Raw genomic sequence first — 20,349 nt, forward strand, 5'->3', positions numbered from 1 at the left:
GTTAACTATTATTTCTTTTCTATCCCACTATAGATTAAAATAAATAAGAAGGTAAGGATTAACAATAATGTGATGATATAATAACATCTTCAAGATATTTATTGGCCACTAACATAAAGTAAATACTACTAACATAAAATAAAATAAATGGCCATTGGGTTCTCTTTCATACATTTATTAAACTCTACTGAGAATATTGCTAGAATAATCTCCTAATGGTCAGGGTAGGTGATACATTAAAAGCATAGTATTTTAGAAATTCCAGAATAAACTAGTGTCATCATAGGAACAGAACAATGGATATGAACACGGCTTATCCATTCGCATGTGTGAGGGACAGAGATAGGAAGAAAAGAGGGGGAAGAAAAGCAACCTCATGTCTGACTCTTATGTTAAAACTCTTATTTCTTTCTTGACAATTATTTTATATTTTAGTTCCAAGATAAATAATGTGTTCCTACAAACATGACTTTAACTCAGTTGAAACCATGAGACAACTGTTAAATATGTGCCTCATGACTTATAATTTAGATTACCTTTCCAACATGGCCTCAGAAAAAGATCACAGAGCCAGTATTTCTGTTTTTACCTACTACTATTATCTCTCTGATTCCTGAGAAAGTACCTCCTCAGTCACTTTCACACTTAACATAAACACAGACTTTTCACGGACAATGAAAAGATGTGTAAACCCCAAGCTGTTTTGGCTTTTATATTTTAGTGAAACTCTTAGCACTACAAAGAATGGTAAACAGGTAAAATAAATGGGATTTGCAGCATTATCTTGGTCTTGAAATTTTGCTTTTTTTCTTCTAAAATAATTTCATGGTTTACAATTTACATTTCAAAGGAGATGAGTCAGAAATATGTCCTTATAATTGTTCTTATAACGTTACAACACATTCATCTCAATAAAAACACCCAGCAAAATGTATGATTGCATACAGGTAGATTATTTGACCATAGTTTTTTAATCATATGCGCCAAAACTGGTAATTTAAATTTAGACAGTTAAAATTCCTTCAATTTTATAGGAAATGAAAAATGTCAATTAACTGAAGTATATAAATGAGAAATGGTTATCATTTTTTGTTTATTTATTATTGTGGGAGAAGAAAGAGCCATGATTCATAGTGCCTATATAGAGGTCAGAAAACAACTTCCAATGGTCCATGTAGGTTAGATGACTGAGTTCAGATCTTTAGTCTTGGCATCTCAATAGCCCCCAAATCTTAAAATCAGAAGTTACTATTTCTTTGTACCCACTCTCTTTGTTTTGAACACGATAACTGGCTCATTGTTTTCTTATGCATTGGATGTGATACTGCTCATGTTGATTTTCAATCTATTTTCATTTATGATTGAGACAGGGTCAGTTTTTTAAATAAGTCTATTTTTAAAAGCAATGTTCTCCAATGCTTTTTACTAAATTTGTAATTCCCTATGATAATAACCCTAAGTCTTCAATTATCTCATTGATGCTATACATATTTGACATAATCCAAATATTTCCCATGTTACATAAGACTTCTAGTTCATTAGTTCTTATAAATTGATCACTGGATTTGTGTAAATTTTGATATTTCTGCATTAAGATAAACAGTGAAGATGTTTATCTATATAATTGAAAATTAGGTCCTATGCTACATGATAACACACCAGTACTGAAAAAAAGCCAGAAAACAAAATAAAAGGTCTGGAAATGCCCGAGCTCAGAAAATATTGGAGAAATATGACAGCTTAATGCAGTCTGTTATCCTAGACTGGATCTTAGACTGGGGAGAAAAATGCTATAATGAACAGATCTCTCAATTCATAAAACTGGAATATTGCTATATTTTGTTTATGTTACATTTCCTGAACTTGAGAAATAGACTTTGTTGTGTTATCTAAGAAACTACAACTACTTTTAGGAAGTAAACACTGAACTACTTTGAAGTAAGATGCAAAGGATTTCAAATTTATTTATATTCATCTACTTTGTGTGTGCTGTGTGTGTGTGTGTGTGTGTGTGTGTGTATGTGTGTGTGTGTAGTGGGGATATGCTTTCCTGTGGACATGCATGTAGAAGCCATTGGTTAACTTTGGCTATCTTTTGCTTTCCTTTCTTTTTATTGGATAGTTTTTGTACTTACATTTCAAATTTTGTCCCCTTTCCCAGTTTCCCCCTCTCTCATACCCCTTCCCCCTGCTTCTATGAGGATGCTCCTCCTCCAAACCACCTCACCCCGCCTCATTGCTCTAGTTTTCCCCTACATTGGGGCAGCGAGCCTTCACAGGGCCAAGGGCTTCTCCTCCTATTGATGGTAGACAATGCCATCCTCAGCTGGGGCCATGGGTCCCCCCATGTGTACTCTTTCTTTTCTATCACTCTCAGCTTTATTTTTTGAGACAGGGTCTTTCATTGAACCTGGAGTTCGGTATTTCAACTAGATTGGTTGGGCAGTGAAAACACAGAAGCATCCTTTTGTGGCCCATCACAAACCCATGCTAGGTTTATAGGTGTGGACCCCCACAGTGAGCTCTTACATGGGTGCTGGGTATGTAAGCACAAGTCCTCATTACAGCAAGCACATTACTCAAAGAGTCATCGCTTCAGCCACTTACTGCTGAAGATTTAACCTATTCATGAGTGGCCCCACAGTATAAGCAAAGGAGGTTGTTTAACACAGAGGTACATAATAGACAGTGATATACATAGAAGTGGGCTGAATCTGACTGAAGGCCATGTACTGTTCTTTGTACAAGTGTTAAGCTGTCCAATTTTCTTAGGGCCTTACAAATCCAGTCAATAAATACGAACTGAAAAATGATCATATACATTAATCTTAACCAAATCACTTTATGCTAAATGAAAGAAGCCTTTCACAAAGGGATATGTATTTTATAATTAAATTTATATGAATTACCTAAAACAGGTAAATGTATATAGAGAAAATAGATTCGCAGTTTCAAATGAGTAAGGGACAGGATTGTTGTATGCTTGCTAATCGGTATAATTTTACCATCTATGGTAATAATACATTTTAGAATTAAATAGCAATGATGGTGACTCAATCCTTTTAATATGTAAAAACTATTCAATTATATACTCTAATTGAATGAATATTATGATCTAGAAGCTATATCTCAACAAAGCTGATTTTTAGGAAGAAGAAAGGATGAGAGGAGTTAAGGATAAAGGTATTGCTTAACAACTGTTAAAGGCTTTCCTATGAAACATGAGAGATGGAGTTAAAATGCCCATCACCTGTGTAAAGAGCCAGGTACCCAAGTGCTGGAGTATAAACAAGCTCATAGATCCCTGGAGCCAATACTTCACCAGTTTAGAGAAGTCAATGAGCTTACATACACATGCATCGCCATGCATTAACACATACACATAAATGTGAGCACAGAAAATACTGAAAGATGCAAAATAAAAAGTTAAGACATAGTTAAAATAGTCAGTAACTTGGCCTACTAAAATGTCCAGTGATATCGCCATGAGATTAGGAAGGCCATTGAATAGAGAATATCTATATACTACAATCTAAAAAGGTCAAAGAGAGATGGAATTGTTGAGTTTATAATCTGCAGGGATTATAAAATTATCAAAATCAGAAGCTATTGTAACCACCATGGGAATCAGTGTGGTGCTTATTCACAAAGCTAAAAATAAAACTATAGTTATACTATTCTACCACTCTTGGGAAGGTTACCAAATGGCATGTATGACATGAAAAAAAAAGAATATGGACTATTTGGAGAAAGGAAAAGAGGGAGCTGACTATTGGGAAGGCAAGAGGAACAGGAGAGGTTCTTGAGGGGTAGAGAATATAAAGCACATGTTATATACTGTATTGTTCATATACATGTACATACTTCAATAAGCAAATGTATCCATAAAGGAACTGTTTTTTGAGGCTTTATCATATGGAAACATATTCCAGTTAACATTTATGTTTAATTTTACCTTTTAAAGTGTACCAAATGTATATAGTGTGACAATTGACATATGCATATAACATACACTGATCACATTATACTAGCTGACATTCCCATCTCCATAAACATTTTATGATATTTAGGCTTGGTAAAACAATAAGGTTTAACTAATTTCACAATAGCTAAAGTCTTGTAATGGATTATGCAGAATCATAACATTATGAAACAGTAACTGATACCTTTGGTCTTATACTGAAAATTCTGTTGAGACATATGACATATAAAACATAATTATAGCCACCAGAAACAATGACTTAACCAAATTCTTAAGAAAATGGCTGCATCTAGAGAATATCATCCTGAGTGAGATAACCCAGTCACAAAAGAACAGACATAATATGCAGTCACTGATAGTGGGATGCTAACCCCAGAGGCTTGCACTTCCCCAGAAACAACTCACAGACTGTATGAAGTCCAAGAAATAAAGAAAACAAAAAAATATACATATATTCACAAAACAAGAAGACTTTGACTATTTCCATGTTGCGTTTTGTTTTGCATGTACTTTACGCTTATTGTAACTATTAGGTTTTCAATGCATACTGTCAAGCCCTTGAAAAAAATCAAGTACTGACTAAAAAAATATATTCACATGGTTTTATGTAAAAATTATTTTAATGTCTGAAAAAACAGTACTGAAAAAAATGTATAATTTTAAGCAAAAAATGTTTAAAATCTGTACATTTATCTTTGTTTTGTAAAGTAAAGTCATTTTAAAAAAATAAAAAAAACATAATTATATGACTTTTTCTTTCCTCTTCTAACCTCTTTAGTGTACTACTCTCTCTTGTTCTCTCTCAAAATCATAGACATATTTTCCTCGGTTGTTACTTATTTGCAGGTGATATGCGTATATGTGCCTAAATATATAAATACAACCATCTCAGTTAATTTAGCCTCAAGGAAGACTATTTGTCCTGCTCTTGTTACCCATTAGCTGCCCGTAGTTCTTTATTAAATGTTAAGGCCCCATAAAATTTCCCCTTTCCATATTAGAAGTCTATTGGTGTTGTACTAGTTTAGGTCTCATTTAGGCAGCCATGTTGGTGAGATTTTATGGATGTAGCTACCCTACTTTCTAGTAGAATAGTAGACACAATTCATAGCAGATTTCCTGTTACTCTAGTTCTACAATCCTCCTTAGAAATTCTTTCCCACACTTAGAAGTTGTTCTTAATGTGAAGCAAATCTGGATTGTCAAAAAAGAGAGATTAAGTTACTATGTTCTGGCTTCTACAGGACTGATGTAGCTTAGTTTTTCAATATTTCTGATAATGATTCCTTTGAATGAAATTGTATCATGGGGTCTTGAAAATGATATATTAGTTAATTTCTGTGTGATAAAAAAGGAATGTGATAAATTTAAATTATGTGTAAACAATCTATTAGCAAAAAAAAAAAAAAAAAAAAAAACACATATCCTTAATTCAGACTGAGTAAATTCTCTGAGTCAGTAATATATGCTGCCTAAGATATGAAACTAGATAAAAATTTGTTTCCTCGCATATTTTGGATTTGGTAGTCCAAAAACCAGAAATTATATTGTTATATCATTCCCACAAATCATTGAAAATGTATGCATGGGAAAGATTTCTTTCTTTCAAAATATCCACTGTCTATACATTTTTTTGCTAAAAGTGATACTGTGCCTTTCAAAAAGGTCTGCTGATTTGATAAAAGATCGCAATTAGATAAAGATGCTGCTATGATTTCTAGAACATTCTAAAATAAAAACCAAATTATCTTTGCATTCTCACCATCTGTCTAGTATATAAATTTTCCATTCTATTAAATAAATACTAAGAAGTTACCAATTTTCCAAGTTTAAAATCTTGAGCTTTTATAGTTAATATATATTTCAAGAAAGCTTGAAATTTTTATTTCAAAAGATTCATGTTATGAAATATTTATGCTATGAAATTTTGAGAACTCTCAAACTTATGTGGAACTCCTTATTAATAGTTTAAAAAAACAGAGGTAAGAAACATTTTCTCTATGTACAATAAATGGTAATTTCCTGTGGTTCCCAAAAAACTTACAGTTAAAAAGTAAATATTATATAAAATAATGACTAATAATGACCATCTGTGCCAAAGATGGTTTCTCACTGGCACTTGAGCCTACACCAAGTCTGTCCCCTATAGCAACAACAACAAAAACATCAGGAAGTATGTACAGTACAAGAATCCCAAGGTTAATTGTGGGAGAGGAGTTGATACTCCTATGGCAATAAGAATATGAAGGCTTTTTTAAATTTAATGTATTAAAAACATTGAATTAAGATAGAATTATGGGACACAAATAGAGAAATGCAAAAGAAGAAAACAGATAATATTTAAAAGGTTTTTAATAATCACCAGTTTTCAAAATCTCAGGAATAGTTCTTAGAATTGTAAAAGCAGTCTGTACAAGGAACAGAAAACTTGCACTCTGGTACATCAATCAGCAAATCTGTCATTTTCTTTTATTCCCATTTGGATAATAGTTTTTCTGTTAACTGAAATACCAAAGGTCGAATTCTCCCTTTCACTCATTACCGCTAATGACACACCCCTTCTGAGTCTTATTGTATAAATTTGTTAAAAAGTCAGCATATGGAGATATAGCATTTCTATCTATGTGTGAATGTGGATGCTACTCAGCAATGCAGAATGCAAAGAGAAATGGAGTTTCCAAATGGTATTATTTAGAAGTGGCAAGCAAAGAAAAAAAAAAAAAAAAAGGAATTTCAGCAAATACTTCCAAAGCTAAAAAGGGAGGGAATTTTAAGCAGGGTCAGTAATGTCAACAGCTTGAAAAGAAGCCAAACAAGAACTTTAAGTTTACATATGATAGTCTTTGGTGATTTTGCTAAAAAATAGTTTTACTTGAGTTGAAGCTACCTTTCAGTGAATAGAAGGATAGGCAAGAACAGAAGCAGTAAAAGGTTCAAATATCTGAATAATCTGGAGACTATTGGAGGTCTAGGAGTTAGGAGGGCTTTAGGAAGATTTATTTTCACTTGTTTGTTGTTTTTGGTTAGTGTTAACTAAATAACTAGAGCTAGTGGATAGGGAGTAATTACAGATACATGAAGTGAAGATGATTAAAATGTAAGATAAAGGGTAGGTTGGATTAGAGATGGGTCACTCTACAAATAGGCAAGGGGTTGATACAGGGATAAAAGACAGATGTTTATGTATCATGCTTGCATGTGATAAAAAAGTAAATTGGATTTTCTGCCAGATAACCTCTATTTTCCCATTAAAGTACAATAAAAGGTCATCTGTGAAAATCTAAAATGTAAGGGCAGAGGTGATCAAGAACAACTCTTTGGGTCAGAGGAGAAATAAATACATGGCTACTTCTGGGAAAACTGTACCCATAAGCCAAATCCATCCCAGTATATGATTTGGTGAATGTTACTGGAACTGATACTCATTTAATTTTACTTCCTATGATTACTTTTGTGCTACAACAGCAAACTTGAATGGTTATGACAGAAATTTTATGGCCTACATACAGAGGCTAAATTATTTACCAAGTAAGTTGGACAAAAAGTCATAGAAGTCTGTCCTAAAAGGTTCTGGAGAGCACATTTTAAACTACATGAAAATAAAATGAAGTTCCACTAGGATGGCCATCAATTTGTTGAATGAGTAAGAAATAATTGATCCACTTATCCTGTAGAGGACTAAGTTGTCTTACCTAGAACAGAATAGTTTGAGTATTTTATCTGTACATTTAACTGCATAAATCAGAAATGCCTCCATCTTAATTTGAATGTAATTCTTTCTCTGATTTGCAATAGCTTATTTAAGGCAACTTTTCCTCAATAGGATAAGCATATATATGGTAATCTGAATACAAATAGTTGTCACAGGCTAATGTGATTGAATGCTGGTCCCTAGTTGTTGGAACTCTTTGGAAGAATCAGGAGATTTGGCTTTGTGGGAGAAGGTGTATCACTGGGGCTGGGCTTTCAGGTTTCAAAAGACTCACCATTATTCCCAGTGTGGATCTCTGCCTCCTATTTGTAAATTGAGATACAAGTTCTCAGCTGCTGTTCCAGCTGCAAAACCTGTCCACTGCCATTATGGAACTGTAAGCCCAGTTAAATGCTAAATACCCTATTAAAATGGGGTACAGAGCTACACAGAGACTTCTCAATGGAGGAATAACAAATGGCTAAGAAGCACCTAATTAATATCCCTAGTCATCAGGGAAATGCAAGTCAAAACAACCCTGAGATTCCACCTCACACCAGTCAGGTTCATTAGTTTGACTTTAGACTTCTCTTACAGTTTAATCTGTTTGTAGAAGAGAAATCAAAGTTTCAATCTTTCTATTCCTTTCATTATGTTGTTCTGTGCCACCAAAAGCCATCACCTTAACCTTGAACTTGTACATGTTTCTCATATACTTCCAAGTTAGTCCCAGTATTTTTTCTGGAAAAGTCTTAAAATTTCACTCTGAATAGCAGTGTAATTTGATGATGTGAGCTCAAAGTGCTGTGTGCAACATTTTCTTCCATCACTAACAATATTTTTATTGTTCTTTGACTTAAACTGAGCACTCTATACCTCTAAATTTACACCTTCTAACTGCCTCTTCCTGTCATTATAAATGATACTGTCTATAATCCCAGTCTTTGGTAATATATTGTTAATTATACTGAATTCTTGTTACAAGAAAAATAAAACAATTCTTGTTAATCTAAACAAAAATGTTTATTACTGACCCAGTATCAGATAAGTCTGAAAAACTAGAAAATCAACCCTAGAACGCAACATGAATGTAAAGGATACAGAACCAATGTTGAATCACATGAAAGATGACCTTGCACTTTAGATGGCACCTCTCTCATTTTGCTCAGTCAACAGATGGCTCTTGTTTGTTTGTTTTAGTCACTAAGGAAAAGGCAGTATGTTTATGACTATGTCTGTCTGTCTGTCTGTCTCTCTCTCTCTCTCTCTCTCTCTCTCTCTCTCTCTCTCTCTCTCTCTTCCTCTGATTCTGCTCTTATGAAGATTTGAAGGACCTTGCTTTACAGTGGGAGTTATACAAGTTTTCCATTAAACATAAAATAGTGAATTAAATAATAAGTAATCACTACACCCTATCTACTCATTTGGTATCTTACTATAGTAAAGTATAATTTTACTATACTATACTAAAATATTATGGCATTTTACTTTACTAACGAATCTCTAGAGTAAGATGTATATGTATAGGTACTTCACGCATACCTTCACTTCTCCCTACCCATCTAGGACATTCGTTTATATCTAATTTCCTTAAGATTCATTTTGATAGTTGAACCTGAAACAAAGAATTGAATAAAGCCAAGGATATAAACTGATTTACTGAACAAAAAGTAAAAGACTAGAGAAAAAAATTCAGGTGGCATCAGATGCTGGTGAGGATGTGGAAAAAGAGGAACACTCCTCCATTGTTGGTGGGATTGTAAGCTGGTACAACCATTCTGGAAATCAGTCTGGAGATTCCTCAGAAAATTGGACATAGTACTAGCTGAAGACCCAGTTATCCCACTTCTGGGCATATACTCAAAATATGTTCCAGCATACAACAAAGACACATGCTACACTATGTTCATAGCAGCCTTATTTATAATAGTCAGGAGTTGTAAAGAGCCCAGATGTACTACAAGAGAGGATTGGATACAGAAAATGTGGTACATTTACACAATGGTATACTACCCAGCTATTAAAAACAAGGACTTCATGAAATTATTAGGCAAATAAATGGAACCAGAAAATAACATCCTGAGTGACGCAACCAAATGACAAAAGAGCACACATTGTATACACTCACTGATAAGTGCATATTAACCTAAAAGCTTGGAATACCCAAGATAAAATTCATAGACCATATGAAGCTCAAGATAAAAAGACCAAATTTTGGATACTTTCGTCTTTCTTAGAAAGGGGAACAAGCTATATTACAAGGCAATTGTGCTGAAAACTGCATGGTACTGGTACAGAAATAGGCATGTGGATCAATGGAATAGAATAGAAGATCCATAAATGAGCCCTCAGGTATATAGTCACCTGATTTTTGACAAAGGAGCAGTAAACATTCAATGGAAAAAGGACAGCCTATTCAACAAATGGTGCTGGTCCAACTGGCACTCAGCATGCAAAAGAATGAAAATAGACCCTTTCTTATCTCCTTGTACAAAGCTCAAGTGTAAATGGATAAAAGATCTCCACATTAAGCCAGATACACTGAAACTATTAGATGAGAAATTAGGGAAAACCTTAGAACACATAGGCACAGGAGAAAATTTTCTGAACAAAACACCAATGGCTCAAGCTCTAAGGTCAAAGATTAACAAATGGGACTTAATGAGATTGCAAAGTTTCTGTAAGGCTAAGGACATTGTCAAGAAAACAAAACAGCAGATAACAGAATGGGAAAAGATCTTTACCAACACCACATCAGATAGAGGCCTAATATCCAAGGTATACAAAGAACTCAAAAAGCTAGACACCAGAGAATCAAATAACCCTATTAAAAAATGGGGCACAGAGCTAAACAAAACGTTCTCAGTTGAGGAATATCGAATGGCTGAGAAATATCTGAGGAAGTGCTCGACATCCTTAGCCATCAGGGAAATGCAAATCAAAACAACCCTAAGATTCCACCTCACACCAGTCAGATTGGCCAAGATCCAAAACTCAGATGACAGCAGATGCTGATGAGGTTGCAGAGAAAGAGGAACCCTTCTCCACTGTTGGTGGGGTTGCAAACTAATACAACCACTCTGGAAATCAGTCTGGCGATATCTCAGAAAATTGGACATAGTACTACCTGAAGACCCAGCTATTCCACTTCTGGGCATATACCCCAGAGACACTTTAGTACACAACAAAGATATATGCACCACAATGTTCATAGTAGCTCTATTTATAATAGCCAGAAGCTGGAAAGAACCCAGATGTCCTTCAGAAGATGAATGGATACAAAAATTGTGGTACATTTACACAATGGAATACTACTCAGCAACCAGAAACAATGACTTAACCAAATTCTTAAGAAAATGGCTGCATCTAGAGAATATCATCCTGAGTGAGATAACCCAGTCAAAAAAGAACAGACATAATATGCAGTCACTGATAGTGGGATGCTAACCCCAGAGGCTCGCACTGCCCCAGAAACAACTCACAGAGTGTATGAAGTCCAAGAAAAAAAGAAAACAAAACAAAACAAAACAAAAAAAAATCATGCTCAATCCTTACCCACCAAGAACACACTGACAAATTCCAGGTTGTACCCTGTATTACATGCACTGTCCGCTCATTGTAAAAAAAAAAAAAAAAAAAAAAAAAAAAAAAAATCTTTACACACCAAGAAAACTTTGACTATTTCCAGGTTGCATCTTGTTTTACAAGTACTTTATGCTCATTGTTACTGGTGGGATCTTTATCACACTATTAAACCTTTAAAAAATAAAACAAGTACTGACAAAAATGTATTGTATAATTTTATGCAAAAATGCTTAAAATCTGTACATTTATCTTTGTTTTGTAAAATAAAGTTGTTAAAAAAAGAAGAGAGAAAAGTAATAAAAAGAAAAAAAAAAGGGAACCAAATACTCGAGGGGGGAATATAGAGACAAAATGTGGAGCAGAGGCTGAAGTTTCCTTCCAGAGACTGCCCCATGTGGGGATCCGTTCGATATACAGCCACCAAACCTAGTCAGTATTACTGATGTCAAGAAGTGCTTGCTGACAGGAGCTTGATATGGCTGTCTCCTGAGAGGCTCTGAGAGAGCCTTACTGCTACAGATGAGGATGCTTGCAGCTAAACCTAGACTGAGCATGGGGAACTCAATGGAGGAGCTAGAGAAAAGACTGAAGGAGATGAAGGGATTTGCAACCCCATAGGAAGAACAACAATGTCAACCAACCAGACCCCCAGAGTTCCCAGAGACTAAACCACCAACCAAGGAGCACACATAGAGGGGACCCATGGCTCCAGCTGCATATGTAGCAGAGGAAGGCATTATCTACCATCAATTGGAGGAGAGGCACTTGGCCCTGTGAAGGTGTGTTTCCCCAGTGTAGGGGAATGCCAGGGTGATGAGGTGGGAGTGTGTGGGTGGGAGAGGAGCACTCTCATAGAAGCAGGAGGAGGGTGTATGGGGGGGGTGACTGGGAAAGGGGATAACATTTGAAATGTAAATACATAAAATATCCTATAAAAAAGAAAAACCGTAAGTATAGATAATAAATACTTCTCTATTAAGTTGGAAAAAAAAGAAGTTGTTTTCAACATTTTGTTTTATCACAACAATAGAAAAGTAACTAAGGCAGTAATTAGTACTGTTGTGAGGGAACTGACCATTCTAATTCTTGAAGGAATGTAGGAGAGTTTAGGTTGTGAACTAGAAATTTAATTGAATACTGTAAGTAGAGATTAATGGGCATCCTAAAAAGCCAATAGCATTGCTTAGAGTTATACAAACAATGGATATATGGCTCAAAAGGTTTCGGAGGGAAATGGTATTTGTTGGGACATTGTGCCAAAAGCTGTGGTTGTTTTTGTCCCTTGTCCTAAGAATTTTTTGAGGCTAAATCTAAAATACATTCTAAAATTATTCTAAATAATTTCCTTGGGAGAAGAGATTTCAAGATAGCTAAATATTGAGTCTGTCGCATGGCTATTATTAATCATTATTATTATTAAAACTTTTATGCAGTTTATAGTAAAAACAAGTGAGGCAAAAAGAAATACAAAATTCAGTTTGAAGACAAAAAGAGTATTGGAAATTTTGCTGTTGGAGCCAAGGCTTGTGCTGAAAGAGATAAAGAGATTAAGGAGAGGCCTGATTCACAAAAGAATAAAGGATGTTGCCTTCCTTGTCACTCAGGAGAATTGTTGAGGCCAGGCAACTCATGGCATGGTGGTTCTGTACTAAGGCCCTGAGAAGCAATTGTGTAAAGTGAAACCTGGAGTGTATTGGAGACTCCAGGATTCTGGGCATGTTAGAGATATGGGGTATCTGCCAAGGATATCTGTACACAGGTAATGCAATCAGCCTGACAGTGAGACATTTCTTAGGCAGTGAAACAGGAGGCAGGTCATAGCCATATAAGCCTTCAATGATAGATATGGTGCTGTAGGATTTGGAATTTTCCGTGAATGCTTTGGCCTTGTTTTGGCTCACCATTTTCTCACTATGCCGGATTCTTCCCTTTTTGAATGTACCTTCTATGGCATTGTATATTAGAAATATGTGATGACATTTTTTTTTACAAAGGGTTACCATTAAGACACCGCCTTTAGTCCCAGATTAAAAATTTGAACTTTTAAACAGTGTTGAGTCTGAAAGGCTATGGAGACTTTAGATAATGGACTAAATGCATTTCCCATTATGATACGCCCATGTACCTATGGGGGTTAGGGGTGGAATGTGGTAGTTTAAATGCAAATGGCCCTTACAGACTCTTATGTTTGGATACTTGCTGTCCCAGTGGTGGAACTATTTGGGGAGGATAAAGAGAATGTGGTTTTTACGAAGGAGGTATGTCACTAGTGGTGAGCTTTGACCTTTTAGAAGACTCATGCCATTCCCAATATGTCTCAGATTGTGGAGTGAGGTGTGAGCTCTCAGCTGCTACTCATTCCACCATCTGCCACCATACACCACCATCAGCCACCATCCGCCACCATCTACCACCATCTGCCACCGTCCACCACCACCATTCACTCCACACCACCATCATAGCCTCTAACCCTCTGGAAATGTAAGCCCAATTAAAGTCTTCTTTGTAGAAGTTGCCTTGATCATGGTATTCTTTTCAAATGAAATCATAACTAGAACAATTTAGAATGTTCCACATTTTGTTTAAACATCTTCATTATTTCCTTTCCATATCTGCATATTAGTTCCAGAAAGTATTTCTCGTATTAAGAGCATTTAACCTTGTTGCATTTGACCATTTTGATCATACTGTATTAGATCACAAAGCTAAAACCAAATTGCATCTATAATAGTAGCACTATAGTGAAAGAATAATGGATCTTAGGAAGCATGCAACTAACTCAAAGTTTCAGTTTACTAAATATAGTAAAACTCCTGTATGTCTTAAGTAACAAGATAGATGAAATGCTGACAAGTTCCCACAGTTTGATATGCCTGCTGATAAATGATCCTTTGTGGGCTTCTTTGTCTCCCACTTCTCTTTTGTATCTTGCTCCCTTAAAAGGTGACTGATTTTTACCATGTTTGTCAAGTCTTTTTCCATATCTGACTTTGAATGTAATTCAGCTAGTAAGTCAGAACAAGAGTCAATACAGATTGTTTTATTTGAAGTTTGAAGAATAAATTTTGATAGTCAGTAATCACCTCTTTGTTAAAGCTAGTAGGCAGTTCAATAAAGTTTTTTTTTTTTTTTCATTTATGAAAGCCTAAAGGTTTTCTACATTGGTTGGTTGATTGACTAATTGATTGACTGACTGATTAGGTAAGATAATCACATCCTGTCTTTTACTTAAAATGCAGAGATTCAAACTAGGTAATAACAATATTAATAATCTTTTTGAACCTGAAACAAGATTTAATGATAGAAATAAAACCCTAACTCTAGCTAGTACACTACTTTGATCTCAGAATTAGAGAGGGGCGGTGACAGGCAAATCTCTAAGTTTCTGGCCAGCCTGCTCTACAGAGTGAATTCCAATTCAACAAGGGCTACAGAGAAAAAGCCTGTCTCAACAACAACATAAAAGCAAGCAAAACAAACAAAATCTTAACCCTAGCACTATGTCATTTAATTGTAAAACATTTGCTTAAAAAGTACATTTGGCCCCATGGTACTCATTAAGCTGTAGCCTATACTGTTTATCAATATATTATTTATCAATATATCTGAAAAATGTTACAGATTTCGGTCTCCTCATTGTTGTTAGAATAAATATCAGTAAGAATCTGTATGCAGGAAGAGGTTAAGTTTTGCTTGACAGAAAAAGTCATAGATAGTATATAATCTAATATGAATGAATAGAATAGGGAGGACTGCCATATCCTCCATCTCTCAAGACACAAAATTATAATAAAGAAACATAATTATTCTGATTGGGCAATATTTTACAAATGTACTAAAATAGCACACTCTACTCCAAAAGTAGAACTGTTGATCAAAAAAGTTAAATGTGCTTGTTAAATGTGCTTAAAGGGATGGAAATGTTTATTTTCTTGATTTGAACATAATATTTTGTATGAAAATAACTGAATTACCACAATGTACCCATAATTTTTGATAATTCAAACAATTAAAAAATTAAAATACAAACAGATGGCATTTTTCTAACTGAACAGATTAGTAATGAAAACTGAGGAGTCCTTCTCAAACCAGTTTTTGTGTCCTCAAATTGGTCTAAAGAGGGATCTTGTTAATTTCTTCAAGAATAAATGGGGATAGCTATGGTTATGTAGTTAAGGAACAGGTTTGTTTCCCACAGCTGCAAACAGTGACATTAAATAATGGCACTTACTATTCCAATGGCACACTCTGTCAGACATGCTAGTTTTACTTGATTAATTAGGAAGAGCTATAATTGTCACCAGAAAATGATTTGCCTGTCCCACTGATATTTTCCATCAAAACCAGAATCTATATCAAAAGAACATACATTTTCTTTTCATATTAGATGAAAACACAGATTGCAAAAGCATGCACAAAAGGACTCACCGAGGTGTACAAGTATCCCTCGCTGTTCATTGCCAAATACAGCTTGGTTTGAACTCCTTGAATAGCCACCACTCGAAGACCCACAGGGATGAGGTTAAACAGAGCTAAAATGTCAAAGAATGGGAAAATGTTACAATTCCAAATTTCATGGTTTTCCAGTATATTCCGTAGTAGTGTCTGGCTTCCTAAAAACAGTGTAAACTAAATGACTCTAGACATACGTATCTAGACATATACAAATATAGCTATGTTCTACTTTCTAGTGTATTTGACTACTGATTATATTCACTTAAGTGAGTCAATAACAACATACTCTCAAACATGCCAGGGAGAATGGAAGACTTTGGTGGAAACATCCCGAATTTTAGAGCACTGGAGGTGGCGAATATTTACATTTTGGGGGGTGGGGTGGGGTAAAGTATCAGGAACCATGGTGTATACTAAAATAGCATTGTCCTTCTCAAAGTCAGCTCTTAGTCTGCTTCTCTAGGCAGTTGTTGAAATGTTCATGGGCACTGTTAGATGGAACTACCTGTTGAGAAATCCCTACACTCTTAGGAGACACACTACTTCAAAATTTTCATTTAAATTATATGTATTAATTACAATGCAAAAACGTCTAAATAAATCTAGGACTTGCAGGAAAACTTATTTTGTATTCCTCTATTCCCAGAGTAGTAATTCATAAAGAATTGGCATTTTTCAGGATGATAGAGTTGTACAGGCTCCTGGCATTTAGTCTCAAAGTTAATAGGTATAGGAATAAAACTAAGCTATGGAAGAAAAGCGTTCTTTGTTATTGTAACCTGTCCTGCAAAGTCACTGAAAGCAGGCTAATATGGTCTTCCTTGCTTTGTCTGAAGGTCTGACTGCATGAAACTTACACCAAGCACTCCTCACCACCACACACCACTCACTGAAGACAACCAGTGGGTGTCCTCCCACCACCAGCTGTCTCTGCCCTCCCACACCCTGAACAAAAATAAAACAGTACATTTTAAAACGTAGTGTTTGCCACACACATCTTTTGGAAATATCCTGTGCACCTTTCTCTCAAGAGTCCTAGACGAATGTTGAGAATTTTGCCCTGTTTTGTATGTTCCTTAGGGATGCTAAACTGGTCTGTTACTTTCATGAACAAGAATTTAAAGGCACAGCTCCCATGCATAAGCTTCTTCTTCTAGACTCACGTGTCTTTGTGCATATAGATTCTGTTACAGTAGGTATGATAGTATGTGTAAAAATATGAATAAAGAACAAACAAAATACCTCCTGTGAAGTCTACAATGTATCATTTCCTCAAAATCTGCTGCTATCAAAGAGGAAATAGGACATATTGTACAGTTAAAAATACAAGTGTTCCTACAATAGGCCATTGATAGTACTTCATTCCATACTCACCATATCAAATGCTGGACCCTTCTGTTACAGGAAGTGTTGGAGACTAATTGCAAAGTTGCTACCCAGGATATATTTGACAATGCAATGTACGAGAACTAAACCTAATCTCTTTGAGCATATCATGTATGAGCCATGTCTTGTTCTGTTGATGATTCCTTTCTCACTGCAGGTACTCAAAACACATTCGTAGACTAATACCAAACTATATCATAGAACGACGATCATCTTTCTGGGGGAGTATAATAGATGGCAATCATAGTTCAGAACTCTGAGACCTACCATAAATTAAACAAAATGATTCCAGGTGGGTTAATTTAAAGTTAATATCACTACATGTTATACTGCAATTATAAAACCAACATTGCCCGAAACCATATTAGGTTATAGAAATTGATAATGAAGATAGATAAGAAATGAAATGCAAAATTTTTTCTAGAACCTAGTCTTATAAAACAATATTCTGAATCCTCCTAGTTGTATGAACATAGCTTTCAACATCAGAAGTGAGGTGGAGGAGGGGAGAGAAGACATGGATACGGATTGGATTTCTGTGTTGATTTTCACTGCTCTCAGACTGTGGTTTAATGAGAAGTGAAATGCTTACATTTCAAACAATAGACAGTTAAAGGAGCAATCCATAGTGTCTATTCTTGGATACTGGTATTGAGCTTGTACGAGGCCCTTCACCTTTCAATATGTATCCTAAATATTTATGGAGCTGGTACAAAGGCAGACATTGACACAGACATGTACACACACACACACACACACACACACACACACACACACAAACATGCGTGTGCCAAAACGAAAGAGAGTAGAAAATTGTGAGGTAGTTGGTCATACACAGAAGTCCAATATTTTCTTTTAGACAGTCAAGACAAATTACAAACTGAGTTGCTTTTAAGGTTTTCTGAAGGGGCAGTCTTCCCAAATCAAAACACAAAATGTTACAGGGGAGGTAAGCTTAGACAGAACCACTTCCTATACACTGTGGATTTGCTCTCTTCCCTGTCTCTGAGACAGAATCTTGCTTTCTCTGGCAGATCTGAGTCTTACTATAAAGTTCAGGAAACTCTCCTGTCTCAGCTTCCTTAATATTAGGATTAAAGGCATGCATGAAAGCAGTTTTCTCTGCCTTCTCTGAATTTGTAATACATTTTTATGAGCTTAAGATGAAGCATGAATAATTTAATTTTAGGATTAGTTTAATCAAAGGCTAAACAGTCTCAATTTCTTCAGAATATAAACAATGATACATGTAATGTAACCTAAGGCAATGCTAATTTCAGGAGAGATGGATTTTTTTTTAAGTCCAGAAACATACTTGAATTTTGTTATGAATAATCTCAATAGTAATCAACAACTTCATCTAGAGTGCTCATGGGCATTAATTCTGTTCTGTTCTGGCTTGCGACCTTTTGACAGAAAACCGGACCCATAGTTAAATAGATCTGGACAATAACAAAAATATTATTTTGATCAGGATGAAAAATTTCTTACTGTGGAGAATAATTGATTTCATTTATGTTTCTAAAAGACATTCATTAAGTAGCTAAAATCTTTTAGCTGGATGTTTAGAGTTTTTTTTTTTTTTTTTTTTTTTTTTTTTTTTTTTTTTTTTTTTTAGTTTGTTTGTCCTTACTTTGCTTTGTTTAAAGCAAAGTTTCTCTGTGTAACCTTGGCTGTCCTGGAATTCACTTTGTAGGCCACACTAGCCCCAAACTCAGGTGTGTACACCACCATGCTTGAACACTTATTTATGCATTCATTCATTCACTCATTCATTCATTCATTCATTTTGTGGATTTAAGAGAATTTGTATAAGTAACCTCCATTTTGCCTTTTAATTGTTCTCTATTGTGACAATACAAAAACAAACATTTCTAACTTAAGGGAACTACTTCCCCTGAGCTCCCTTGACACTGAACAGTACTGAAGCTAAAACCACACCTGGTTCAAGTTCTCCAAGAGATAATAATAAAGTTATTATTTTAATGAGTATTAGAGAATCATGGCACATTAAACTGTCAAAACTATCCCAACTTTGAGAAAAGGGAAAAAATCTATCTTTTAAAAATACGTTCATTGTGCCCAATTATAAAATACCTTCTATGAAATGTCCATCATCTTTGCCTTTTTCGGGAAAAATGCATAATTTATGCATTTTATGTCCATACCATTTACATTACCATTATAACAAATCTACATAAGACCTTAAATGCATAGCATCAATCATGGATTTAGAAACAGATGCACATAAAGCATGAAGTTAATTGCTTTATCATGTGATCTTATTTACTATATCAAAGTTAAAATGAAATAAAAATAAGTGAACTGAATTAAATGAGAAAATTATGGTAACAAGAAAAAGATAAACACAATACTGGGAATGCATGTTGAAGAAACACTATTGAAATGACTCATAGTTGAAAACACAAAACTTGTGTTGTTCCATTCATTTAAATAATCACCTTAAATTAATCTTAAAATGTTTGCCTTGGTGGGGGAATAGATGGAGCTGAATGGTTACACTTGAAAGCTGGTAGATCAATTTAATCATTAAGCATGTATATTTTATGTTGGCTATGTGGCATAGTAGCAATGGGGAAGTGAAGTTATCTCCCTTGGCTCTGGTTGCTCCTCAACCCAACGAACTCAAGCCCTACTGGCCTGCTTTTTTGTGATACTTTCCACTTGCATGCTGCATGTTATGATACTATTTACCTTTGATTGACTTACCACTACATGTTTCAATCAGATTATACATGGATTCTTGTTACCTGGCTATGTCCTTTAAAGGTCTCTGAATGTCCTCAGTATTCAGAAATGACATGTCAGAGTTATAAGACAACACAGGAAGAAGTTATGGAAATGTAGTGATGAAGAATCATGACCTTCCAAAAAGTATAAATATCCATAGTAAGAAATGTAGCTGTGTGTGTGTGCACTTCTCTGTGTGTGTTACGTGTGCATCTCCTAAAATGAATATGTATTCTATGATCTTTATGAGCTTGTCATATCACTCTTATTAGGAGATGACATACTGAATCATCTATTTAAAACAAAACAAAACTTTTCATTTTGAGGAAATACAAGAACCAAATTATTTCTTTATTTGAACCTGAACATTTAAAGTAAATAGAAGCAACCAGATTGGTAGCCAGTCACAAACTTCCCTTTAACAATGCTCATTTTCTTGAGACACTATAAAATAGAGAGAAGCATGCATCCCTTATTCGGGCCCCAAGTACCAATTTGT

The 20,349-nt window shown here is 35.0% G+C and overlaps 1 protein-coding gene across 2 annotated transcripts in view; it reads right to left on the reverse strand.

Moving 5' to 3' along the window:
* FGF13 (fibroblast growth factor 13) overlaps window positions 1-20,349 on the reverse strand; it is a gene marked incomplete at its 5' end in the record, with an annotated part of 514,647 nt that overhangs the window by 50,236 nt on the left and 444,062 nt on the right. For both annotated transcript variants that reach the window (XM_080910284.1, XM_080910285.1), the window contains one exon: window positions 15,687-15,790. In XM_080910284.1, the coding sequence (XP_080766410.1) occupies window positions 15,687-15,790 (104 nt within the window). The remainder of the gene's footprint in view (window positions 1-15,686; window positions 15,791-20,349) is intronic.

The sequence above is a fragment of the Micromys minutus genome (assembly GCF_963924665.1).
Source record: "Micromys minutus genome assembly, chromosome: X".
Taxonomy (NCBI): Eukaryota; Metazoa; Chordata; class Mammalia; order Rodentia; family Muridae; genus Micromys; species Micromys minutus.